We start from the raw sequence: 24,369 nt of genomic DNA on the forward strand, positions 1-24,369 counted from the left end.
TACAGGCATTCTCCAGCATGCTGGAGATTAGGAATAAACAGGTCCTTCCCAGCTAGGCAGGTTGTGACTAGTGTGCTGACCAAGGCTCAGTGCCTGGGCTCCAGCTGTTCACAATCTATATAAATGATTTGGATGTAATGACCAAATATGACATTTACTAGTTTTCTAATGACACAAAGCTTAGAGAGATTATGAGCTGTGAGGAAGATGCCAAGAGGCTTTATGGGGATTTAGAAAGGCTGAGTAAGTGGGCAAGAGCATGGCAGATGTAGCAAAGGCATCGACTTCAGTAAGAACACCAAAATACAGAGTACATCTTTAACGATGAAAGATTGGCAAGACTTGATGTCACTGAAAGCTATCATGCAGGTTCAGCAGGCAACGAAGAAGGCAAACAGTATGTTCTACTTCATTGCAAGAGAATTTGACAACAGGTTTAAAGACGTCTTGCTGCAAGTTACTGATTTTTGGCATAAACATGGAGTACTATGCACAGTTGTGGCCTCTTTAAGGAAGGGTTCAATAGACTTTCAGTCAATTAATTCCAGGGACAGTGGCATTTCCGGTGGAGAAAGATTTAGAAAACCAGTCCAATATTCTCTATGGTTGAGGTGAATGTGAGATGATCTCACTGAAACATGCAAACTTCTTACAGGGCTTTAGGACAGGATGGATATTTCCCATGGCTTGGGATTCACAACCAGGGAACGCAGTCTCAGATTAATAAATCAGCGACTGAGGATTAAGAAAAGGAGGAATATCTTTACTCACAGTGTGGTGAATTTTTGAGGAATTTTCTGCACCAGAAGGATATGAAGGCTTAGTTAATTAATTTATGCAAAACGGAGGTTAATAGATTTCTAAATATCAACAGTCTGAAGGTTTATGGTGATAGTGAGGGAAAATGTCTTTCAGGCATAGGGTCAGTAATAAATGCACAAGAGGCTCAAGGGTTAAATGGCTAATTCTCGTCCCAATTCCTAAGTTCCTCTCTTGAGCATTTATCAAGATAGATTTGCTTAAGGTAGGCAATGGTTGAGAAAGGGAGAGAAGACCTTATATGTTCTATTGTGAAGTAGCACCAAACTCCTTCTCAAACACAAACATCGAACAAAACCAGCCATATCACAGAACACATGATTTCATGTCCAACATGTTCTTCATTATGCTGCTAGACGCTCTTGGAAACCCGGTTTCATGGGACACTACAGTGCTATCTGAGGCCTGTGAAGACAGCAATGTTCAACAGTGCATTGTGGGATTTACAAAGAAACAAAGAAACCTACAGCACAGGAACAGGCCCTTCGGCCCTCCAAGCCTGAGCCGATCAAGATCCTCTGTCTAACCTGTCATCTATTTTCTAACGGTCTGTGGCCATTTGCTCCCTGCCCATCCATGTACCTGTCCAAATATATCTTAAAAGACGCTAATGTGTCTGCGTCTACCACCTCCGCTGGCAATGCATTCCAGGCACCCACTACCCTCTGTGTGAAGAACTTTCCACGCGTATCTCCCTTAAACTTTCCTCCTCTCACTTTGAACTCATGACCCCTAGTAATTGAGTCCCCCACTCTGGGAAAAAGCTTTTTGCTATGCACCCTGTCTATACACCTCATGATTTTGTAGACCTCAATCAGGTCCCCCCTCAATCTCCGTCTTTCTAATGAAAATAATCCTAATCTACTCAACCTCTCTTCATAGCTAGCACCCTCCATAACAGGCAACATCCTGGTGAACCTCCTCTGCACCCTTTCCAAAGCATCCACATCCTTTTGGTAATGTCGCGACCAGAACTGCACACAGTATTCCAAATGTAGCCGAACCAAAGTCCTATACAACTGCAACATGACCTGAAAAACTCTTGTACTCAATACCCTGCCCAATGAAGGAAAGCATGCCATATGCCTCCTTGACCACCCTATTGACCTGCGTTGTCACCTTCAGGGAACAATGGACCTGAACACCCATATCTCTCTGTTCATCAATTTTCCCTAGGACTTTTCCATTTACTGCATAGTTCGCCCTTGAATTTGATCTTCCAAAATGCATCACCTCGCATTTGCCCGGATTGAACTCCATCTGCCATTTATCTGCCCAACGTTCCAGTCTATCTATATTCTGCTGTAATTTCTGACAGTCCCCTTCACTATCAGCTACTCCACCAATCTTAGTGTCATCAGCAAACTTGCTGATCAGACCACCTACACCTTCCTCCAGATCATTTACATATATCACAAACAACAGTGGTCCCAGCACAGATCCCTGTGGAACACCACTGATCACAGGTCTCCAATTTGAGAAACTTCCTTCTACTACTACCCTCTGTCTCCTGTTGCCCAGCCAGTTTTTTATCCATCTAGCTAGCACACCCTGGACCCCCATGTGACTTGACTTTCTCCATCAGCCTGTCATGGGGAACCTTATCAAACGCCTTACTGAAGTCCATGTATATGACAGCTACAGCCTTTCCCTCATCAATCAACTTTGTCACGTCCTCAAAGAATTCTATTAAGTTGGTAAGACATGACCTTCCTTGCACAAAGCCATGTTGCCTATCACTGATAAGCCCATTTTCTTCCAAATGGGAATAGATCCTATCTCTCAGTATCTTCTCCAGTAGCTTCCCTGCCACTGACGTCAGGCTCATCGGTCAATAATTACCTGGATTATTCCTGCTGCCCTTTTTAAACAAGGGGACAACATTAGCAAGTCTCCAGTCCTCTGGGACCTCACCCGTGTCTAAGGATGCTGCTAAGATATCTGTTAGGGCCCCGGCTATTTCCTCTCTCGCTTCCCTCAGTAACCTGGGATAGATGAATTTATAGAGTTCTAATCTCAGGATTTCTGCATTCTGGAAATGACATTCTGGTGGCTGCGTCAATATGACAGGCCTGACTGATGCTATAGCTTGACATTGACAAGATCAACGGTCTGAGGGGGCTAGCTGGAAAGCTGTCATCAGGAAAGAACATCGTCAGCCTATCCTACCATTCATTTAGATAATGGCTAATCTGTAACTTATCTCTGTCTGACTGTGACTACCTTAATGCTATCATCGAATAAAAATCTATGACTTTCATTTCTGAAATGTCTAATGGACTTGGCGCACTTGCAGGTTTTTCCATTACTCTAATAAGCCTGCTCACATCAGACCTTGAGTCCAGGTTTTCAATTCCTTCCTTGCTAACTAGTCACATGCAATTCCAGGGCATCGATCCAACAGGCAGCAAATCTAATCTTTCCAATTGTATTTTCACCCTATTGTTTTAACATTTTGCATTATACATTGCCTTCTTTTTTGCCCATTCTATTACACAGGTGAACGCAGGGCAAGGAATGAATTAATGTGATCAACTGTTATTATGTAAGACTCAGGAGTAGGAGTCGGCCAATTGAATCTTCAAGCCTGCTTCACCATTCAATGGAATCATGGTTGACATGATCATGATCTTATGTCCACTTTCCTGTGTGTGGCCCATAACTCTGGGCTCACTTGTCTATCAAAGATCCTCCTTACTCAGCCTTGAATAAATTGAGGGAACTAGCCTTCACTACCTTCTGTGAAAGAGAATTTCATGTTCTAACAACTCTGAGAGAAAAGAAAATTCTCCTCTTCCTGGTTTTAAAAGGGAGATATCTTGTTCTTAACTAAGATTCTTGGTTTTAGTCTTCCCCACAAGAGTAAGAATTGCCTGGTATTCAACCTATCCAGTCGCCTCAAGATCATTTACATTTCAATAAGATTGTCTCATTCTTCTCAACTCCACTGTGTACAGACCCAACCTGTTCAATCTTACTGTATGAGCGAACTCCTTCCATCCCAGGAATGCAGCAAATGAAGCTTCTCAGAATAGCTGTCCACCTTATCTGATTTAAATGGTTTCTTGTCAAATAACACAACCATAGCTTGATCCTTACTCTTTCTTTCTGGCAGATTTTCTTTTCTCTTCATTAGCTTCATGGTTGGCATCTCGCAGCTTAACCTCAGGGTCAGTGAGACTCGCTGGAATAATGTCCAGTTCTAGATCTTTATTGTCCTATAAATTAAACACAAACCAAGAATTCAACAAACATTACAGTTCATTTAAACAGAAACACATTAGAAACAAGACCGTACGGATCATCAAAGGCCAGCATTTCATTACTGTTCCCAGATATTGTAAGGTCACACACCACACGCCTTAGGAGAAACATTGTAAAGGTGTTTACACTTTGGGAACACAGAGCTACTCCACCATATTGAGATCATTTGAATGCAGTTTGTAGGATAGATCTTCAAGAGTTGTATGGATCTTTTGATCTACCTGGGGATGGGGGAATATCACGTTGGTTTGACTCACTTCTGGTGCTTGATCAGCCTACCTTGGCCACCTTCTATGAGAATCATAATATCCCTACAGCGTGGAAATAGACCATTCAGCCAATCAAGTTTGCACCAACACTCTGAAGAGCATCCCATCCAGAGCCCCACCATCACCCCACCTTTAGCATGGCCAATCCACTTGGCCTGCACATCTTTAGACTGTGGGAGGAAACCAGAGCACTTGGCAGAAACCCATGCAGACGGAGGGAGAACACGCAAGCTTCATACAGACAGTCATCCAACATTGGAATCCAACCAAGGTCCCTGCTGCTGTGAAGCAACAGTGCTAATCACTGAGCCACCGTGGCACCTTTCACTTGAGCTAGCTTCTTCAGCATATTAATATATAAATAGGATTCCCATTGGGAAACATATTGTGTAGACCTCGCATTCTCGTTCGACTGAAATCCAAAGCTTTCTAATTTAATTCAGCATATAAAAGGTGCCCAAATGATTTTTCTTGTCATGAGTTCAAAGATGTGGCCTAGAGCCACGGCGATCAATCGTAGTGGATCAGTGTCACTTTCACCAAATATTGTCACCTTGTTGAAGGGTCATGACACACTGTGCCGTTAAGACATTGATGCTTATCCACAAAGGCAAGTGGGAAATAGACATAACAGAATTAAGGGAAATGTACTGAATCGCCCTTCATAATGAGAGTCATTAGGAAGATGAGTGCAATGTACATTGGGATGTTTCTCTAGAAGAAACTCAGTCTACTTTAGTCCTCCCACACATTGACAATCTACAGTTTTCCCAGCCCAGTAATTTCAGGATGGTAAAATACTCTACTTAATAAGTAACTGAAGGCAAAAGAGGCTAATGAAATGTGAAGCAAGTTACTTAAGTGGCCACAGCCGTGTCTCAGAGGTGTAGCATTACACTCATATTTGATCAGTTACCTTAGCAACAAAGCATAATGAATCTCAGGTAAACCTATTTACACTGTGACCGCAAGGGCACAGCTAATACCTTACCAGCATTGTTAGGTTATCTGTACTGAAAGGAAACTAATGTAATCTTTCTGAATTAGGACAAAAGACTGATGTGGATTCACAGTGCAGCTTGTTCACATTTCATTTTGCTGTTAAATGTTTTCAAGTAGAAATCTGCTCATGAGGCCAACATTCTATTTGGGAAAATAAACCAATCAAAATAGTCATTTTGAAAATATGGGGCAGAAAATTGAAGGGATTGCGATTATTTGCTCCCTAAGAAGGGAGGTCAGGAATGAGCTGATGAGCCGGAAGGAAACTTGCCCTGCAGCCAGAATGTGCTGTGGCTGGGCTGAAGAGCTGGCGAGTCAGACCTTGCCCCACAGAGAGGGGAAACCTCACTTGCCAATTGACTGGCAGCTCCAACAGTGCCAGCAATAACAGAGCTCCATGGTGGGCACTGCCCAGACTGTAGACAGGTCCATGAAGGAAACCCAGCAGACCCTGAATGAGATAAGTCAGTCAGGGCTATTGTACAGGAACCATTTTCCCACCTTTGGAGTGGATGTGAGGGGCGGGGGGTGGGTGGCTGAAGGGGAGTGGAGGAGTGGGTTTTGACATAAGCATAGGTAAGGAGGAAGGCAGTGTATTATCTCCTCAAGAAGATTCCAATGGGAAAAGAGTGAACCCCATTTTTAAAAATTGGAATGCTGCTCCCACCAGTCTACCACGCTAACCATCATATGGTGTGGTCTGGACGAGTTGGTGTCAAATGCGCTTTTAACAAAGCCCTAACACTGAAACACACCTGACGGGATAATACGATATCCAGTCTGTAGTCTAGAAATTGGATTTCCCACAAAAAACCCACTAAAGGCAGTGGATGCAGAATATTTAAATATGTTTACGTCAGAGGAAGTTAGATTCTTGACTTCCAATGAATGAAAAATGCTCGAGTATGTAGGGATGTAGACTGAAGGTTAAATCAGATCCGCTATGATCGTATCGAACAGTGGAGTGGGCTCAAAGGGCTATGTGACCTATTCATGTTCCTTGTTCATACTTTCATAATGTTCAATCAGTCACGATTGTCTTAAATAATCAAGCTAGTGATTGCGACTTTGCTGAGCTATTATTGGACCAATCATATTCACAAAGCTAAACATTTTATTTTGAAAAACCTGTCCTTTAGATTAATGTTCAGGATCTGGGCCATTAAGCCTGTTTCACTATTTAACACTATCGTGACTGAGTGAACATTATGAAAGTATAAACAAGGAACATGAATAGGTCACATAGCCCTTTGAGCCCACTCCACCGTTCAATAAGATCATAGCAGATCTGATTTAAACTTCAATCTACATTCTGACATACACCTGATCATTTTTCATTCATTTGAAGTCAAGAATCTATCTTCCTCTGACTTAAAAATATTTAAAGATTCTGCATCCACTGCCTTTTCAGAAAGAGAATTCCAAAGATTCATAACCCTCTCAGAGAAAAAAAAAGTTTCAGCATCTCTGTCTTAAATTGTTTTGTTTTTAAACTATGACATCTCGTACTAGATTCTCCCACAAGAGGAAACATCCTTTTGACATCCACCCTGTCGATAACCCATCATGTTTTGTTTGTACTGCTCTGCTGAGCTAAGCAACTGCCCTTATTAATTCTACACAGTGCCCTTGAGAGAGTCTAAGGATATAACTACCGGAATGACAGTTCACTTTGCTTTAATTATAGAACAGTTATCAAGATGCTCAGTATCCGATAAAATAGTCCATGCGTGATTCAGAATTTTCATTGCTCAGGCCAAAAGAATTTTCCAACAAAGAAAATCTAAAATCTAATGAATGCTCCTTGACTCCTTTGAAACATTGTCATGTTCTTGTAACACATTAAATGGCTAGTATTAACATTTAATATATCAATCAAGATAGAAAGTTTGGCATCAAGATTCTGTCCTGGCCCAGATCTATTGGAAATTTTCCAGAGATTGAGATTCTGCTTGGGACGTGCAACGATGTTATAGTGCAACGGCTAAAAATCTGAGGAAATTCATAGCATTGCTTTTTGATTTAGATATGCTTGTAAAAGATCTGTAATTAAATCAGCCTCTGGAGCTCTGGAGTCAGATAAGCATTTTCTTGAAAGTGAAAGTGACAAAACTGCCATAACAGTTATTCACAAAGTGCTATACAATGAGGCCGAGTGATCCTGCTTACCTCGGAGGTGATTCCAAGGCCCTTTTCCAAAAATGATTTGTATTTTCCCATTCTTAGTGAGAAATCTCGATAACGTTTATCGACTGCTGTGACCCATTTCTTAATCTCACAAGCATGTGCATGCCCTTTTTCCACAAAGCTGTCAGCCAGTTGAATGATGAGCTTCACCTTTTCCTTGGTTTGCTAGATCAGAGAAGAAATACCGTTTGAATCAACAGAGATGAAATGGAGCTCCTAATTCTCACTCCATTCCAATTCAATTTCAATTTTGGGAATAAAGCTGCTAATCATTGCTCCTTGACTTCTTTGAAACATTGTCATGTTTTGGTATCACATTAAATGGCCAAAATTGACATTGAACATATCAATCAAGATAGAAAGTTTGGCATCAAGATTCTTTCCTATTCCAGATCTGTTAGAAATTTTCCAGAGCTGGTGATTGACAGTCTGCTTGGGACGACGTTATAGCACAACGGCTAAAAATCTGAGGAAATTCACGGCATTGCTTTTTACTGAAGAAGGGTCGAGGCCCGAAACATCAGCTTTCCTGCTCCTCTGATGCTGCTTGGCCTGCTGTGTTCATCCACCTCTATACCTTGTTATCGCCAATCATTGCTGACTGGTTTATTTACTGTAATCAACAGCAATATATCAAGTTACAAAAAGACATTTCTTAAATGACTTAATACCATTTTCAGATACTTTCCATTTCATCACTTGAGCCTCTTCACTTTGAATGTGATCAGAGGTTCTCATCCAGGGTCCCCTTGGGATCCATCTTTCTAAGGGATGTGCCACGTCATAGATCCTCCCAACACTATTATTCTACACCCCTGGATCAACTTGGTTCTTGTTGACTGGCAGCCATCATAGTCGGCACCATGTGGTCTGATCAATCACTCACCTCTCAATGAGCCAGCAATTCATTCACCAGAGAATTGGGCAATGGCATTCAGGGAACACTTCAATCACATTCAGAGAACATACAACGTACACAGCCTACTCTCAGCTTTCACTCACCACATCTCTTAACCCATCCAATATCCCGAAGTTTGTTTGACATTTGCAGAAATTTCTTACAATTAAAATTTGGGAAAATTTAAGCCTTTGCCTCTGCTCCCTATTCCAAAATCCATTCCCCAGCTACCGACTCTGGCCTTCTCCCTGGCAAAGTCTGAGACTGAGCCAGACTATTTGCAACCCTGGCATCATATTTAACTCAGAAATATGAGGCTTCAACTACATATGCATACCACTGTATAAACATTTATTCCTCCTTCTTACAACTGGTGAATACTGTCTCTCAACCTGTCTCTCTTTCTCTCACCTCTAGATTTGACTATTCCACCTCCCTCATTTAATCCTCAAAGCTCTGCTGCCCATATCTAACTCCCTTGTCATCCCTGTGTCTTCTGACATACAATGGCTTGCATTGAAGCACCATCACAATTTCAAAATGATCCTTTCACTGCTCACATCCCTTCATGGTTTGTCTCTCCCCATCACTGTGATGTTCTCCAGCCTTACAACATCAACGAACCAAAATCAGTTACGGTCAGAGATAATAGGAACTGCAGATACTGGAGAATCTGAGATAACAAAGTGTGAAGCTGGATGAACACAGCAGGCCAAGCAGCATCTCAGGAGCACAAAAGCTGTCGTTTCAGGCCTAGACCCTTCATCAGAAAAGGGGAATGGGGGGAGGATTCTGAAATAAGTAGGGAGAGAGGGGCAGGCGGACTGAAGATAGATAGAAGACTAGATAGGTGCTGAGCAGAGTATGGGTGGGGAGGTAGGGAGGGGATAGGTCAGTCCGGGGAGGACGGACAGGTCAAGGGGGTGGGATGAGGTTAGTAGGTAGGAAATGGAGGTGAGGCTTGAGGTGGGAGGAGGGGATGGGTGAGGAAGAACAGGTTAGGCAGGCAGGGACAAGCTGGGCTGGTTTTGGGGTGCAGTTGGGGGACGGGAGATTTTGAAGCTGGAGAAATCTTTCCCGCACCTCATCGTTCACACCCTGCCCTCGCAATAACCGCCCAAAGAGAATCCCCCTAGTCCTCACATACCACCCCACCAACCTCCGTATACAACGCATCATCTTCCGACACTTCCGCCATCTACAATCCGACCCCACCACTAAAGGCATTTTTCCCACCCCACCCTTGTCTGCCTTCCGGAGAGACCACTCTCTCCGCAACTTCCTGTCCGCTCCACACTCCCCTCCAACCCCACCACACCTGGCACTTTCCCCTGCAACCGCAGGAAGTGCTACACTTGCCCCCACACCTCCTCTGTCACCCCCATCCCAGGCCCCAAGATGACTTTCCAGATCAAGCAGAGGTTCACCTGCACATCTGCCAATGTGGTATACTGTATCCATTGTACCCAGTGTGGCTTCCTCTACATTGGGGAAACCGAGCGGAGGCTTGGGGACCGCTTTGCAGAACACCTCCGCTCGGTTCGCAACAAACAACTGCACCTCCCAGTCGCGAACGATTTCAACTCCCCCTCCCATTCCTTAGACGACATGTCCATCCTGATCCTTGCGGTGCCGTAATGTTGCCACCCGTAGGTTGCAGGAACAGCAACTCATATTCCGCTTGGGAACCCTGCAGCCCAATGGTATCAATGTGGATATCACAAGCTTCAAAATCTCCCCTTCCCCCGACTGCATCCCAAAACCAGCCCAGCTCGTCCCTGCCTCCCTAACCTGTTCTTCCTCTCACCTATCCCCTCCTCCCACCTCAAGCTGCACCTCCATTTTCTACCTACTAACTTCATCCCGCCCCCTTGACCAGCCTGTCCTCCCAGGACTGGCCTATCCCTTCCCCACCTCCCCACCCATACTCTCCTCTGAAACTACCTTCTCGTCTATCTATCTTCGGTCTGCCTCCCCCTCTCTCCCTATTTATTTCAGAACCCTCTCCCCATCCCCCTCTCTGATGAAGGGTCTAGGCCCGAAACGTCAGCTTTTGTGCTCCTGAGATGCTGCTTGGCCTGCTGTGTTCATCCAGCTTCACACTTTGTTATCCAACATTAGTTACGACTGGGTAATATTTGATTTACTATCATTCTTGATATGCAAGACACCTCTCACATCTTCAACTGAACAAAAGAATTCTGTTTGCATTATCACATGCTTAGGTATGGAAGTTTCGATAGAGAGAACTCTCTGGTTATTAAAACTGCAAAGCAACAAACTCAGAGCTTGTAGCCCATCAAAATACCGTCATGATGATAGCTGATTGTGCCTGGACTTCAGCAGAAGATACATCATGATATTCTGAGACAATACTATAAAGTACAATCTGTAATAAGTATGGGTCTCTTGACTGTGGGTGGAAGATAGCCCATGTTTGCAAAGCAGCCAGCATGGCAAATTCACTGATGTGACATTTACAGTTAAATCTCTAACTTTGATTGTTGTTCTTTCAGCCTGAGATGTAACAGGGATGGGCACTATTTAGGCACCCACTTCGAGGGAAGAGACAGCAGGAAACCTTAAAGACCAAATAGCAGCAGTTTAGAAAAACATACAGAATCAATCCCTCTCAAGAACAGAATCTGGAAAAAGCAAGATGCAGAAACGTTCATAAATAAAAATGTGGCTGGGAGCTATGAGCAGGCAGAAAAATTCTTGGTTAATTCTGTGTAGGATATTCTTGTGATTGGTGCTGCTATAAACAAACAATAATATGTAGGGAGAAGGGTCAAGAACAGCCCACAAAATCAGTTCTTGAGAAAGCCATCTATCATTTATGTAAAGATACAAAGAGGGAGGAAAGAAGGAGTTGTTCCAAATCTGCTGATATGTTAGAGGAATCTGAGGAATATTTCTGGTGGATTGGAGCAGTGTGGCTGTTTGAATATGTTTCTATAAACAGAGGTATGGGAATCTGCACCAAATATTGGTTCAGTGTGGAAACAGATTATAACAGCTTTCAAAAGGTAAAAAGATCAATAGCCTGTGCCAAAGGATTTCAGGATTGTGGGGTATGAACTGATTGCTGCTAGGAACGAGATTGCTCCCTGCAAGGTCCAGGGAAAACATGATGAACCAAATGTCCTCCTTCTGTGCTGAAGTCTTGGAATAATCTTCATCTGAGATCCTGTTCTTGTGGAGAGGTTACAAGTTCCAGGTCTAAATGTTCTGAGAAATGCAGCACTGCTTCTTCTACAGCACAGGAGATGTTCAAACCACCTAGTACAAGCCACTTACACAAAGCTGGATTTTCAGAAAATTCAAATGTGAACAAGGTACCAAAGCTGAACAGATGTTGACTATGACACACTCACGAATACTCACCAAAATACTTCCATGCCTTATTAGATTCATTGCTTAGCACCAGTAAGAAGTTTAACATTAAATAAGACTAAAATAATATGAAATACATTTACTGAGTTGTACAGCTAAATTTTATGGTTATAGGGTCTCCATTGATTTGGTAATATCGACAATGTTCTCAAAAGCAGAGGGGCTGTGTGTCCATGAATTAGAACATGATTGGTACACATATCAAAGTCTCTAGTCATCTTTGTTCTGCACCATTAGTACTGCTGCCAAACAAAAATGATCAATCTCAGTCTTTATCCAGTATTCGCAGGCTTCTGGCTAAGGAAATTATAAATAGCAGACGTGGAGTTGACCAGGACAAAGTAGAAAATAAAGTAAGGCAGAGAGGAAGGGAAAACAAATTCAATGCTACCAAGAGGCTGGAGAAAACCAACTTTTCCAAATGGTTGAGAGATAGTAGGATCTGCTGAAGCTGGAGAATCTGAGATAACAAGGTGTAGAGCTGGATGAACACAGCAGGCCAAGCAGCATCAGAGGAGCAGGAAAGCTGACATTTCAGGCCTCGACCCTTAGGCCCGAAGCATCAGCCTTCCTGTTCCTCTGATGCTGCTTGGCCTGCTGTGTTCATCCAGCTCTACACCTCGTTTTCCAAATGGTTACTACTGAATTTTTGAATTCCTATCAGCTGCTTCAGTGAGCCATGGCATGGGCCACAGGACTATAAGTCCAGTGAGGCAGGCAAACAGGAACGTCCAAACTTAAGTGAAGCAGCTGGAAGAGCTGAGGACTGACAAAGTGAGATCAGTTAAATAGTTAACAGGGTTAGCCAGCCCAGATCAACAGCCAAACTGACTATTCAAAAGAGTTGTAACATTGACAATACTGTCACTTAGAAGAGCCTAACAAGCTTGACAAGGCCCACAGGTTGCAGCTATACTACTCAGCAAATACAAGAGTGAGTTAAAAAGGAATTGCACATTTCTGTTCTCTGTGAGAGGAATATAATGGACTGTAACGTGTCCTCAGCAATACATTTATGATTCGCTGTACACCACAACATTGCCACCCTGTGGTGAATGGTAAATACTGCTGGGGCAATTGGCAGAGCTCAAATCACAGAAGCCCTACAGTGTGGAAGGAAGCAGGTTATTCAGCCCATCAAGTCCACTGTGATCCTCTGAACAGCATCCCATACAGACCCACCCTACTACCCTATCGCTATAACCCTGCATTTCCCATGGCTAATCCATACAACCTGCACATCCCTGGACACTATGGGCAATTTAGCATGGCCGATCCAGCTAACCTGCACATTTTTGAATTGTGGGAGGAAAACCACATATTGATGGGGAGAATGTGCAAACTCCACACTGACAGTCGCTCAAAAGTGGAATCAAACTGGAATCCCAAGTACTGTGAGGCAGCAGTGCTAACTACTGAGTCACTGTGCTGAATAGTCCTATAATGTTACATTCACTCGGTCATCATTGGGTGCCATGCCAGTAAAAAATTAAAACTCCTGCCATTTTACATATACAACATAGATTTATCTGTCTGCACTAACATTTATCCATACACAAAGACACAACATCCTCAAACTTCTGAGTAGTGATAATCATCATTGAGTTCCACTTTTCTGGCTCGGATCTCCAAAGTGGGATTCTTCAGAAATGCAGTGCATATCTGTTTTCTGAGTCCTTCATCACAGTGCAGAATTGCCTGGGGACTTCAAGCCATGATATCCCGTTTTATAACGGTAGCTGCTGTATTCCAGTAAGTCTCCATTAGGTAACATATGGAGAAAATTTAGGACTTTTCAGCAGTTAGGTGAAGACTGTGATTGAAGTAAGGGGAGAAGTGAATCAGAAGGCAGGGTGAGTAGGGTGCCAGCAGGATAGGGTGCTCGGTTGTGAGGTCAGGTTAAGTTGGGTGAGGGGAGTGTAGTCAGAGTGCTGGTGGGGTAAGAGGACTGCTTAGTACTAAACTGCAGGTAGCCAGCCTCTGCGGTTGCACTCAGGGAGAGGCAGGGCCATCAGCCCATGTCTAAAGTCGAAAGGCAGAAGTCCTGAGTGGGATAAAAGGGGGACAATGATCAGTTACGTCAACAGTATATCACAGTAAGTCAAGGGGCACACTGGATTCCAGTTCAGGGGTTAACCACCGTCAGTCAGTCTACCAGAGTCTGGGGATCAGTGTCTTTGCTGTCCAGGCGACACTGTCAAATGCAACCAGCCCAGGCATCACAGGTTGGGTGCTGTGGAGATATCAATAAAGGGCTAGGCTGTTCTCAGTCAGGGCTGTCCTCACAAATCATTCCAATGGGGGTGGGCCATGTTCAGGCATAGGAGTTTGGGCATTATTTGTCAAGGGATTATTGGGGCAGTCCATGAAGTGCTGCGGAAAGTAGGTAATTCAAGTCTGGCTGAATTGACTGCGCATTAGACTGGATTGCTGAGGGAGTGCATACAGTGAAAAGGGGCAGTTCAAGATATAAAGAGAGATAATGGGAACTGCAGATGCTGGAGATTCCAAGATAATAAAATGTGAGGCTGGATGAACACAGCAGGCCAAGCAGCATCTCAGGAGCACAAAAGCTGACGTTTCGGGCCTGGACCCTTCATCAGAGAGCTCTCTGATGAAGGGTCCAGGCCCGAAACGTCAGCTTTTGTGCTCCTGAGATGCTGCTTGGCCTGCTGTGTTCATCCAGCCTCACATTTTATTATCTTAGTTCAAGATATAAAGATGGGATCTCAGAGTGTGGGAACAGACGATAGCTCCTGTATATATATGTGTATGGGGGCGGGGGTGGGGGGCAGGGGAAACAGGCTCACAAATCGTGAGCATTCTTGTCTTCACATGAAGATAATTCATAGGGAGTTACAAGAGCACTGAAATCCAAAAAGCCATGTGCTCTGGGTGAATTGGAAACATTAATGGTTTTATTAAGAGGCTGGACAGAAACAGAGGGAGGCTGGAAGGTTATCAGAGGCACTAGGACAATAACACAAAAGGGAGCGTGAAGGATGGGGGATTATCCTGCATTGTAGCAGAAGTCTACAAATCACTCTTAAGGGTTCAAAGTGGAAACTTTGCCATGTTTGATCCAAAGTTAACTGCTCAATAACAAGCCAAAATGGCGGCCACCATGTGGGAAGTGGTTGGAGTAAGTTATTGCTTTGTTCTTTGTGGGTGAGTAAAATTCTTTGAATTTGAGGTCCAGCTAGGGGCAATTATCTGAATCATGCATCCACTGATTCAGTAAGACTACTCATTTGGCATCAAATTGCATCTCCTTGGCGACCATTGCATTGTCTAAGAATGAACATGACAAATTGTGACCTCATACAATCAGGAACTCTACATGGTGCACATTAATTGCTTCTTTCTCATGTCACCTAAATAAATATGATCAAACAAAGTCATTTAAAGCATTACTTGGATTTGGCATTCCTGAAACACATTCCATAACGATCACTGCAAAACAATGCTTCTGGATTTCTGCATTCACATACTGCACGTGCTCTGTAAATGTTCAAAAGTGTCTCTGTGGGAGACAGAGGGTGGTGTGGGAGAGAAAGGGAGCTGTTTAGTCTGCTTACTGCCAGATTTCAACAGCGCCAATAAAGTATGACAGCTTTTGTTGTGCAACCCACATTTGCACAAGGTTACTTTCTTCTAATTATCAAGCCCCTCTGCCACATGACACACAACACTTGGTTTCGTTGTGCTTGATGTGAGGGCTTAGGAGTACCATTAAAGAAATACAACTTCCTTCCTGACATTTTGAGGAATTGAGTATAGGAGCAAAGAGGTCCTTCTGCAGCTGTACAGGGACCTGGTGAGACCACACCTGGAGTATTGTGTGCAGTTTTGGTCTCCAAATTTGAGGAAGGACATTCTTGCTATTGAGGGAGTGCAGCGTAGGTTCATGAGGTCAATTCCCAGAATGGCGGGATTATCATATGTTGAAAGATTGGAGCGACTGGGCTTGTATACACTTGAGTTTCGAAGGATGAGAGGGGATCTGATTGAGATGTGTAAGATTATTAAGGGATTGGACACTCTGGAGGCAGGAAGCATGTTTCTGCTGATGGGTGAGTCCAGAACCAGAGGACACAGTTTAAAAATAAGGGGTAGGCCTTTTAGAACAGAGTTGAGGAAAAACGTCTTCACCCAGAGAGTGGTGGATATATGGAATGCTCTGTCCCAGAAGGCAGTGGAGGCCAAGTCTCTGGATACTTTCAAGAAAGAGATGGATAGAGCTCTTAAAGATAGTGGAATCAAGGGTTATGGGGATAAGGCAAGAACAGGATACTGATTGTGGATGATCGGCCATGATCATAATGAATGGCGGTGCTGGCTCGAAGGACCGAATGGCCTACTCCAGCACCTGTTGTCTATTGTCTATTATTTTACCCCACTGTCATTTTTGACAGCTCTCCCAAAACAGTACAAGGCTAATATTAAGGATGCTCTGGACCATCAGCACTACACTGTGTTATCTGTCAGAGAAGGACTTGTGCTCAGTCGGACTGGGTGGTAAGCCAGCCCCAGAGCTACAGCTGCCCTTAATTTTTACATCAGTGACCCATCATGACTTGGATGACATCTTAAATCGTCAACCCACAAAATGCACCCATGATACTAATACTGCCATTTTCTCCAGATCTCAGCAATTCAAATCTTTCATCCATGGTAATGATAGTCAGGCAGGCTGAGCAGTGGGATTCTTGGCCATTATTAGCTCCCCTGGGTTCTAGGTGCTACAGCATATAGCCACGTTGTTTTTAGAACGGCTTGTCACCAATTTGCTTTCAATTCGGTGTATCGAGCGCTTCTGGCAAACTAGCCTATTGTTTCTCTGACACTCTGTGCATTTTGCCCAGTCGCCAATGGCTAAAATCGTGGGATTGTCATCTGCCTGGTGCCTGGACTCTGGAACTCTGAGGGTTGCCAGGGGCCTGGAGTGTTTCTTCCTTAGCCAGCAGCAGAGTCGTGGCAGTGATGTGCTCACCAGAATGCGTCCTAAATTTACTTTAGATAGAGAATGCATCAGAGGTGAAAGGGTCTGAACTGGCAGAGGAAGTAGGTGGAAGTCTTGCGAGTATATCCCCAAGGCTTCACTGGTTTCATTCTCAGAGGTGGAGGCAGAGCTGGTGGTGACTTGTTAGTTGAGATTTGCTGGGTGCCTTTAGTTGTCTAATAGAGATAAAAGCTGATGCAGGTTAAGCACAAATTAGTATTAGTGGTAATGGGACAGCAATTCAATGCAATGAAGGGTATCGGGTCAGTTGCACATGGAGATCTCCCCATTTACAAAGAGCATGGTTGTGCTCTACAATCCAACACCTTTTCTTTATATTGCACAAGGAACCTTACCACCCATAACCTCCTCCTGTTGCTGGTCCTGGCCTACTCAGCCCAGTGGTCAGCCATTTTTATTCAAAAGACAAAGGCAGCAATTGAATATAATCTAAGTGGTTGAAAGAGAAGTTATTAGTGATGTATGAGCAGGAGAGATGATAAGGCGCTCCCAGTGAGTAGGTAGGATGTGCAGAGGACAGGAAGGGTGGGTAGTTTTAAAGGATGGGATGGTTAAGATCTTTGAATGGATGTGATGCAATACTGAGAGCTGTAGTCGGTGAGCATTAGTAGAAGGAGTGTAGTGGTCCTGAGAATGTGAGATAGCAGACAGAAGATGATGACAGTTATCCTTGTGGAGTACTGAAGATTACTAAATTACTGCCTGCGCTCAGTAGAGGCCTCTTGGCTGCTAAAACAGGGACAGATTGCTAACTTGGCCAAACCGCAAGGGGTGCTGGGTACATTGGCCAAGCAAAACACTGAAGGCACAAAACCCACATACCAGACACAGTACAAACACAGCAGACTGGTGCCAATGACATTAGCACAATGTAAAAGGCAACAGTTATTCTGGACAGACATATCCCCGGTAACGTACCCACCAAACACAGGAGGGCTCAGACAGAGAAGGCACCAGGTCCTGATACGCAAAGGAACTCACAATAGCATGTCATCCAAATGATTGACTCTGTTTCAAACTGTTGAGTGTATCTCCCTGATTGGCCAGAACTATGGAAACTATCTAAAAGGTATAAAAACAGGGTTCACCTGCAGACCTGTCTCTTGGAACCACTCTTGAAATCATCTCAGGGCTTCTGAGGAGGCCAGCATGGCAAGAGGCAGAGACCAGCTGGCCATCCACAGAAAGAGAAGAAAGCAGCTTCACAGACTCAGAAACTGAGCCAGAGAGAGTGCAACTGCATAAATCTACAAGAGATTGAGGAAGTATTGTAAGCTTAAGGGTCCAAATAATATTAAAGTTCGGTATTAAAGATTATCGTAAATTTGACCCTAATGAAGTTGTGATTGTTTCTCATTGATACAGGCTTGTGTTATATTGATTTGACCACTTTGGCATTGCGCGACACCCGGGCAAATTCCTCAAAATTTTCTGGTCTGAGTTGTCTAAATTGTTTGAAGCAGAGACCAGGCTGCTGGCCGTTACGTTTCACCCAGGATGCTGCACTAAAGCCAGGCCACTATCTCACTCTAGGCAAGACCTCTGGATACAGCTCTCTCCTCCTCTCCACCATCACTTCGACCAGTACCTCCGGATCCCTGCCAGCAAACAAAGCGGCTAACCTGCCTATCTGAGTCATTTCTTTGGAGATAATGGTGTATGTCCACAGGGTGAAGGGCTGGAAGTGTTTGAAGCGGTGTGCCACTGGGCTTTAAATATGATGCCAACATGGTGAACAGCAGTGGTCTCTGCAGTGGCAAGCTCTTCACTTGTCCTGACACATGATTGCATAAGACAGGCAACCATACAGCGCGATGAATGGTTAGTGAGGTGAAGAGCAGCAGCTTAGGTGTGGTTGGTGCTTGTTGATCAGACCTCACTTTGATCAAGGGTGAGATGGAAGTCATTCAGAAGAGGCACCAAGATAAACCCATCAAGGTGACCAAAGTTTTATTGAAGATTTAGTAGATCTCTGAGAGACATGGTAAAGAGGAGAGGTAAAATAAAGTCAGGTACTCAATGACTACTGCCTATAATAACGAGAGTAAATAAGTGTCTGTTTCGGTCTCCTCTCTCTACCCAGTACACAAAGACCCACACCCATACATCTCATTCAGAAGAGGTAGGAGATTTTGTGGAAATAATGAAAAATCACTGCAACTATTAGTATGCTGTGAAGCATAAGTCCATTCATTTAGATTATCTGCAGCTTAATGCCATTGCTCCAGATCCTTTATTACTATTACTGCAAAAATTCAACTCAAAGCACATGAATGCTAGATCTGTAACTAACTGAACATGCTGCAGCCCCCATCTGGCAACAAAATTTAAAAATGGATTAAACTACCACTGCCGTTATACAAAACCAATCGATAAACATATTATGTCACTAAGAAACAGCTACAAAGGAGTAAAAAGACTGACTCTTTTGTCCCATCATGCCCACTCCAAAAAGCAAGCATTGCCCGAGAAAATACTCAACTAATAATTTTGATTCTAATGGTAATTAGAGGCTTCATCAGTGGAATTTGGATAACGCAAAAACAGAAATTTATTTTTGGGTTTGTTCAACTTGTTTACCCTTCTGAGGTTGAAGTGCAAATTAAAGGGATACCAGAAAATATATTTTTGATTCATTCAAAACTAGAAATGAAGAATTACCTTTAAATGTGATAGCAGGATAAGCTTTATGTTATGTACTGTTTACACATAGAAAATTTCACAGAACTTTAGACAATTACACCATAACACAATATACAAAAATATGGAGATACAGAATGTAAAACCAAACACTCAAATTAACAACCACAGAAATCTGAAGAGAATATAGTTCATACACAGCATAATTTATACCATATACTTATGTCACAACCTATTACTTAATCTTTATCACAACGGTAACAGAAAGGATAATCAACAAGTTAAACAGTTTATAACAGAAGTACTTTTGTACGCAGACTGAAAATAGAATGAAAACAGATTATGGATGTGGAATTTCTGCATGCACAACATGTTGATATTCCAAAACAGCTTTTGATCTATAAGATTTTACTTGTAAAAAGATCTCTTGAATTTGTGTAAGTTGTAATTTTATTAAAGTAGATCCTTATTTTCTGGTGTTAAACACATTCTAAAATCATCCCTGTGGCATGCCTGGACTTTCTGTGTCGACTGAATTTGATAACATATTAGAGATAGTATTCTAGTGTATCTGTATATGCCACAGGTAACTGCAGATATCTGTTTCCTTTTCATTTTAGAAATAGCCTTTATTTTTAAAAAATCAGAGTTTTAAACTGTTCATATCAGTGAGAAAAGTTACATTTAAAACACCCAAATATCTTGTCTCCCTCTGAAAAGAAACATTCATGGCACTGGGCAAAAGATTTATCAGTTCCCACTCAAACACAGATTTAAAGCCACTCTAGAATACCTTGATCAAAGACATTGGTAAATTACTTATTACTTCAAGGGAAACTATTTCATCTTACCTGGGCAGAAATCCTGAATTCACCATATTCCTTCATAAGATCCTGAGTTTCTTCAGTAGTTTCCCCAGCAGAGGTATGGGTGGAGAGGTAATATTCGCCTGTTTCTTGGATCCAGTCCAAAGCCTGTTGGGTGCACAGGGATTAACAGTAAGGTAAATGTTCCCACCTAAAACGGCAAAAGCTTTTTCCTCAAATTCAGTAGCATCAGTTTATTTCAGTCCTCCTCCCATTATTCATTACATCATAAGATAAAGCCAGAACTTCACAGGAAAAAAAGAACTCACATAGGACACAACCTTCTATGTGAAGTATTGTATTAAACTCTGATTTATAACAGCAAGTCTTTGCCTCCTCCCCAGAAGTGGTAATTAAATCTTTGGAGAAAGAAATGAAAACAAAGTATGAACGCTTACTGCGCTGTTTCTACTGCTTTATTCCCATTGCACACGGAGAGAACACGTATTAAAACTTTTTATTCTCCACCATGATTTCCATCTATAACCCTTGGGTAGTATAATTAATAGGAGCTCCTTTGATAGATCCTGTATTTCTCATAACTTTGTTTTGTTTTTAAAACAGTATTGGTATTAACTTCAAAGAATGCAAAAACCTTACCAGGGCTTCAAGTTAACAGTCAATAAAGGATTGTGTAGGTAACACATACCTGTTTAGCACTTCTTTCAAACACCACATACTGCTGACATTGGTCCAGTCTTCTCTTTTTCATTGTCCAGAAATGAAGAACTCTGTTCTCTCTCTGAAGTAGCTCACTCAGAATAGCTGCAAATCAAAACAACACCATCACTGCCTTGAATTCTGACAGCATTTGAAGCTATTTTACCAATATTAATTCCCACTAAATGCTTTCATTGACTTAGAACGACAAAATAAGATTTAATTACACTGCCGTCAAACATGAATTATCAACATCACGAAGCTCAAATGTAGAAGACAAATATAAGCTTGGATTAGAGCTCAAAAAATAGTTATGCAGCAGTAAAGTGCTATAGGATAAACCAATAAAAATTCATTTAAATATACCCTCCTGGAGGACAACTTCAATCAGGGAGTTTTAAACAACAGAAATATAATTTTGTTAGGATTACATGCAATAAAACAAAGTTCGAAGAGGATGAAATCAACAACCAGAACAAGAAAACAGAATGGAATCTAACTATTGGACAGCAGTCTAAAGTGACAAAATATTCCCTTGACTAACAAGCTGCTAAACAAAAATGAATATCGTTAATTTTCTGAGAAGCAACAGTGGATGATATCTGAACCACTCATCGTTTCCAGAGCCAGACCCACCTTTCACTTGCTGCTCAGGGCCTCTTGTATGAGCAGCCACACCAGGCATACTCACATTGTTCCTATGAATGTACTTCAAAAATACCTCAGCATTCCTGCGGGCCAGAGTGCAGGCCTATAAACACATACAATAAGCAGGTTATTTCTGACAGTTCGTCAGAAGTTAAGTTCCCCTTAAACTGATAACACCAATTACTGTTCAACCTGTGTTTTCCATGCATAGCACAGGAGGAGAAATTTACAAAGCAAGGAAATGGCAGTTGCCCTTCACATTCTGAAGGCCCATCTGATGCCATGCTCAGGGCAGCCCTTAAATGGGTGTCCACCACTGCAATCAGAAACAGGCAGCAGACGACTTCCAAATAGCAGAGATAATGGGGACTGCAGATGCTGGAGAATCCGAGGTAACAAAGTGTGGAACTGGACGAACACAGCTGGCCAAGCAGCATCTTAGGAGCACAAAAGCTGATTTTTCGGGCCTAGACCCTTCATCAGAAAAGGGGGATGGGGAGAGGGCTCTGAACTAAATAGGGAGAGCGGGGAGGCGGACCGAAGATGGATAGAGGAGAAGATAGGTGGAGAGGAGAGTGTAGGTGGAGAGGTATGGAGGGGAGGACGGACGGGTGATGGGGGTGGGATGAGGTTAGGAGGTAGGAAATGGAGGTGCGGCATGAGGTGGGAGGAGGGCATATTTGAGAGGAAGAACAGGTTAGGGAGTCGGGGTTGAGCCGGGCTGGTTTTGGGATGCCATGGGGAGAGGGGAGATTTTGAAGCTTGTGAAATCCACATTGATACCATTGGGCTGCAGGGTTCCCCAAGCGGAATATGAGTTGCTGTTCCTGCAACCTGTGGATGGCATCATTATAGCACTGCAGGAGGCCCAGGATGGACATGTTGTCTAAGGAATGGGAGGGGGAGTTAAAATGATTCAAGGCTGGAAGGTGCAGTTGTTTATTGCGAACCGAGCGTAGGTGTTCTGCAAAGCGGTCCCCAAGCCTCTGCTTGGTTTCCCCAATGTAGAGGAAGCCACAACGGGTACAGCGGATGAAGTATGCCACATTGGCGGCTGTGCAAGTGAATATCTGCTTGATGTGGAAAGTCATCTTGGGGCCTGGGATGGGGGTGAGGGAGGAGGTGTGGGTGCCACCTCATGCTCCCAAGAGGAGCTCGAACAGTTCATCTACTTCACCAACACCTTCCACCCCAAACTCAAGTTCACCTGGGCCATCTCCAACACATCCCTCACCTTCCTGGACCTCTCTGTCTCCATCTCAGGCAACCACCTACAAACCAATGTCCAATTCAAGCCCACCGACTCCCACAGCTACCTAAAATACACCTCCACTCACCCACCTTCCGGCAAAAATTCCATCCCCTATTCCCAATTCCTTCGCCTCCACCGCATCTGCTCCCAGGATGAGGCATTCCATCCCAGATGTCCTCGTTCTTCAAGGACTGCAACTCCCCCCCTCGCAGTGGTCGAAAATGCCCATGACCGTGTCTCCCGCAACTCATCCCTCACAGCCCGCCCTCGCAATAACCACCAAAAGAGAATCCCACTCATCTTCACATACCACCCCATAACTTCCGGATACAACGCATCATCCTCCGACACGTCCGCCATCTACAATCTGACCACACCACTAAAGACATTTTTCCATCCCCACCCTTGTCTGCCTTCCAGGGAGACCACTCTCTCCGTGACTCCCTTGTTCGCTCCACACTCCCCTCCAACCCCACCACACCCGGCACCTTCCCCTGCAACCGCAGGAAATGCTACACTTGTCCCCACACCTCCTCCCTCACCCCCATCCCAGGCCCCAAGATGACTTTCCACATCAAACTGATGTTCACCTGCACATCCGCCAATATGGTATACTGTATCCGCTGTACCCATTGTGGCTTCCTCTACATTGGGGAAACCAAGCAGAGGCTTGGGGATCGCTTTGCAGAACACCCACGCTCGGTTCACAATAAACAACTGCACCTCCCAGTCGCGAAATATTTTAACTCCCCCTCCCATTCCTTAAATGACATGATCATCCTGTGCCTCCTGCAGTGCCACAATGATGCCACCCAAAGGGTGCAGGAACAGCAACTCATATTCCGCTTGGGAACCCTGCAGCCCAATAGTATCAATGAGGATTTCACAAGCTTCAAAATCTCCCCTTCCCCCATTGCATCCCAAACCGAGACCAGCTCGTCCCCGCCTGCCTAACCTGTCCTTCCTCTCACCTATCCCCTCCTCCCACCCCAAGGTGCACCTCCCTTTCCTACCTACTAACCTCATCCCACCCCCTTGACCTGTCCGTCTTCCCCGGACTGATCCATCCCCTCCCTACCTCCCCACCTACACTCTCCTCTCCACCTATCTTCTCTTCTACCCATCTTTGGTCCACCTCCCCCCCTCTCCCTATTTAGTTCAGAACTATCTCCCCATCCCCCTTTTCTGAAGAAGGCTCTAGGCCCAAAACATAGCTTTTGTGCTCCTAAAATGCTGCTTGGCCTGTTGTGTTCATCCAGCTCTACTTCCAATTAGCAGTCATGGTCTAAGCCAGCTGTAAGAAACCTTCAGTAATTTTCAAGTGAAAATGGCTGGAACTTGTGTCACAGATGCTCTGCCCATTTGGACCAGGCAGTGAGTAGCCTAATAAGGGACCATTAAAAAAAACACTCTGCAACTGTTTCAGGTTGCAATTTTGAGGAAAA

The 24,369-nt window shown here is 43.7% G+C and overlaps 1 protein-coding gene across 1 annotated transcript in view; it reads right to left on the bottom strand.

The window, feature by feature from the left end:
* The window catches only part of kalrna (kalirin RhoGEF kinase a), a 693,809-nt gene that overhangs the window by 256,893 nt on the left and 412,547 nt on the right, over positions 1-24,369 (bottom strand). The window contains exons 19-23 of the mRNA XM_059647272.1: positions 21,661-21,775; positions 21,014-21,129; positions 20,350-20,472; positions 7,524-7,706; positions 3,919-4,037 (exon numbers count right to left, since the gene is read on the bottom strand). Coding sequence (XP_059503255.1) covers positions 3,919-4,037; positions 7,524-7,706; positions 20,350-20,472; positions 21,014-21,129; positions 21,661-21,775 — 656 coding nt within the window. The remainder of the gene's footprint in view (positions 1-3,918; positions 4,038-7,523; positions 7,707-20,349; positions 20,473-21,013; positions 21,130-21,660; positions 21,776-24,369) is intronic.

The sequence above is a fragment of the Stegostoma tigrinum genome, chromosome 7, assembly GCF_030684315.1.
Source record: "Stegostoma tigrinum isolate sSteTig4 chromosome 7, sSteTig4.hap1, whole genome shotgun sequence".
NCBI lineage: Eukaryota > Metazoa > Chordata > Chondrichthyes > Orectolobiformes > Stegostomatidae > Stegostoma > Stegostoma tigrinum.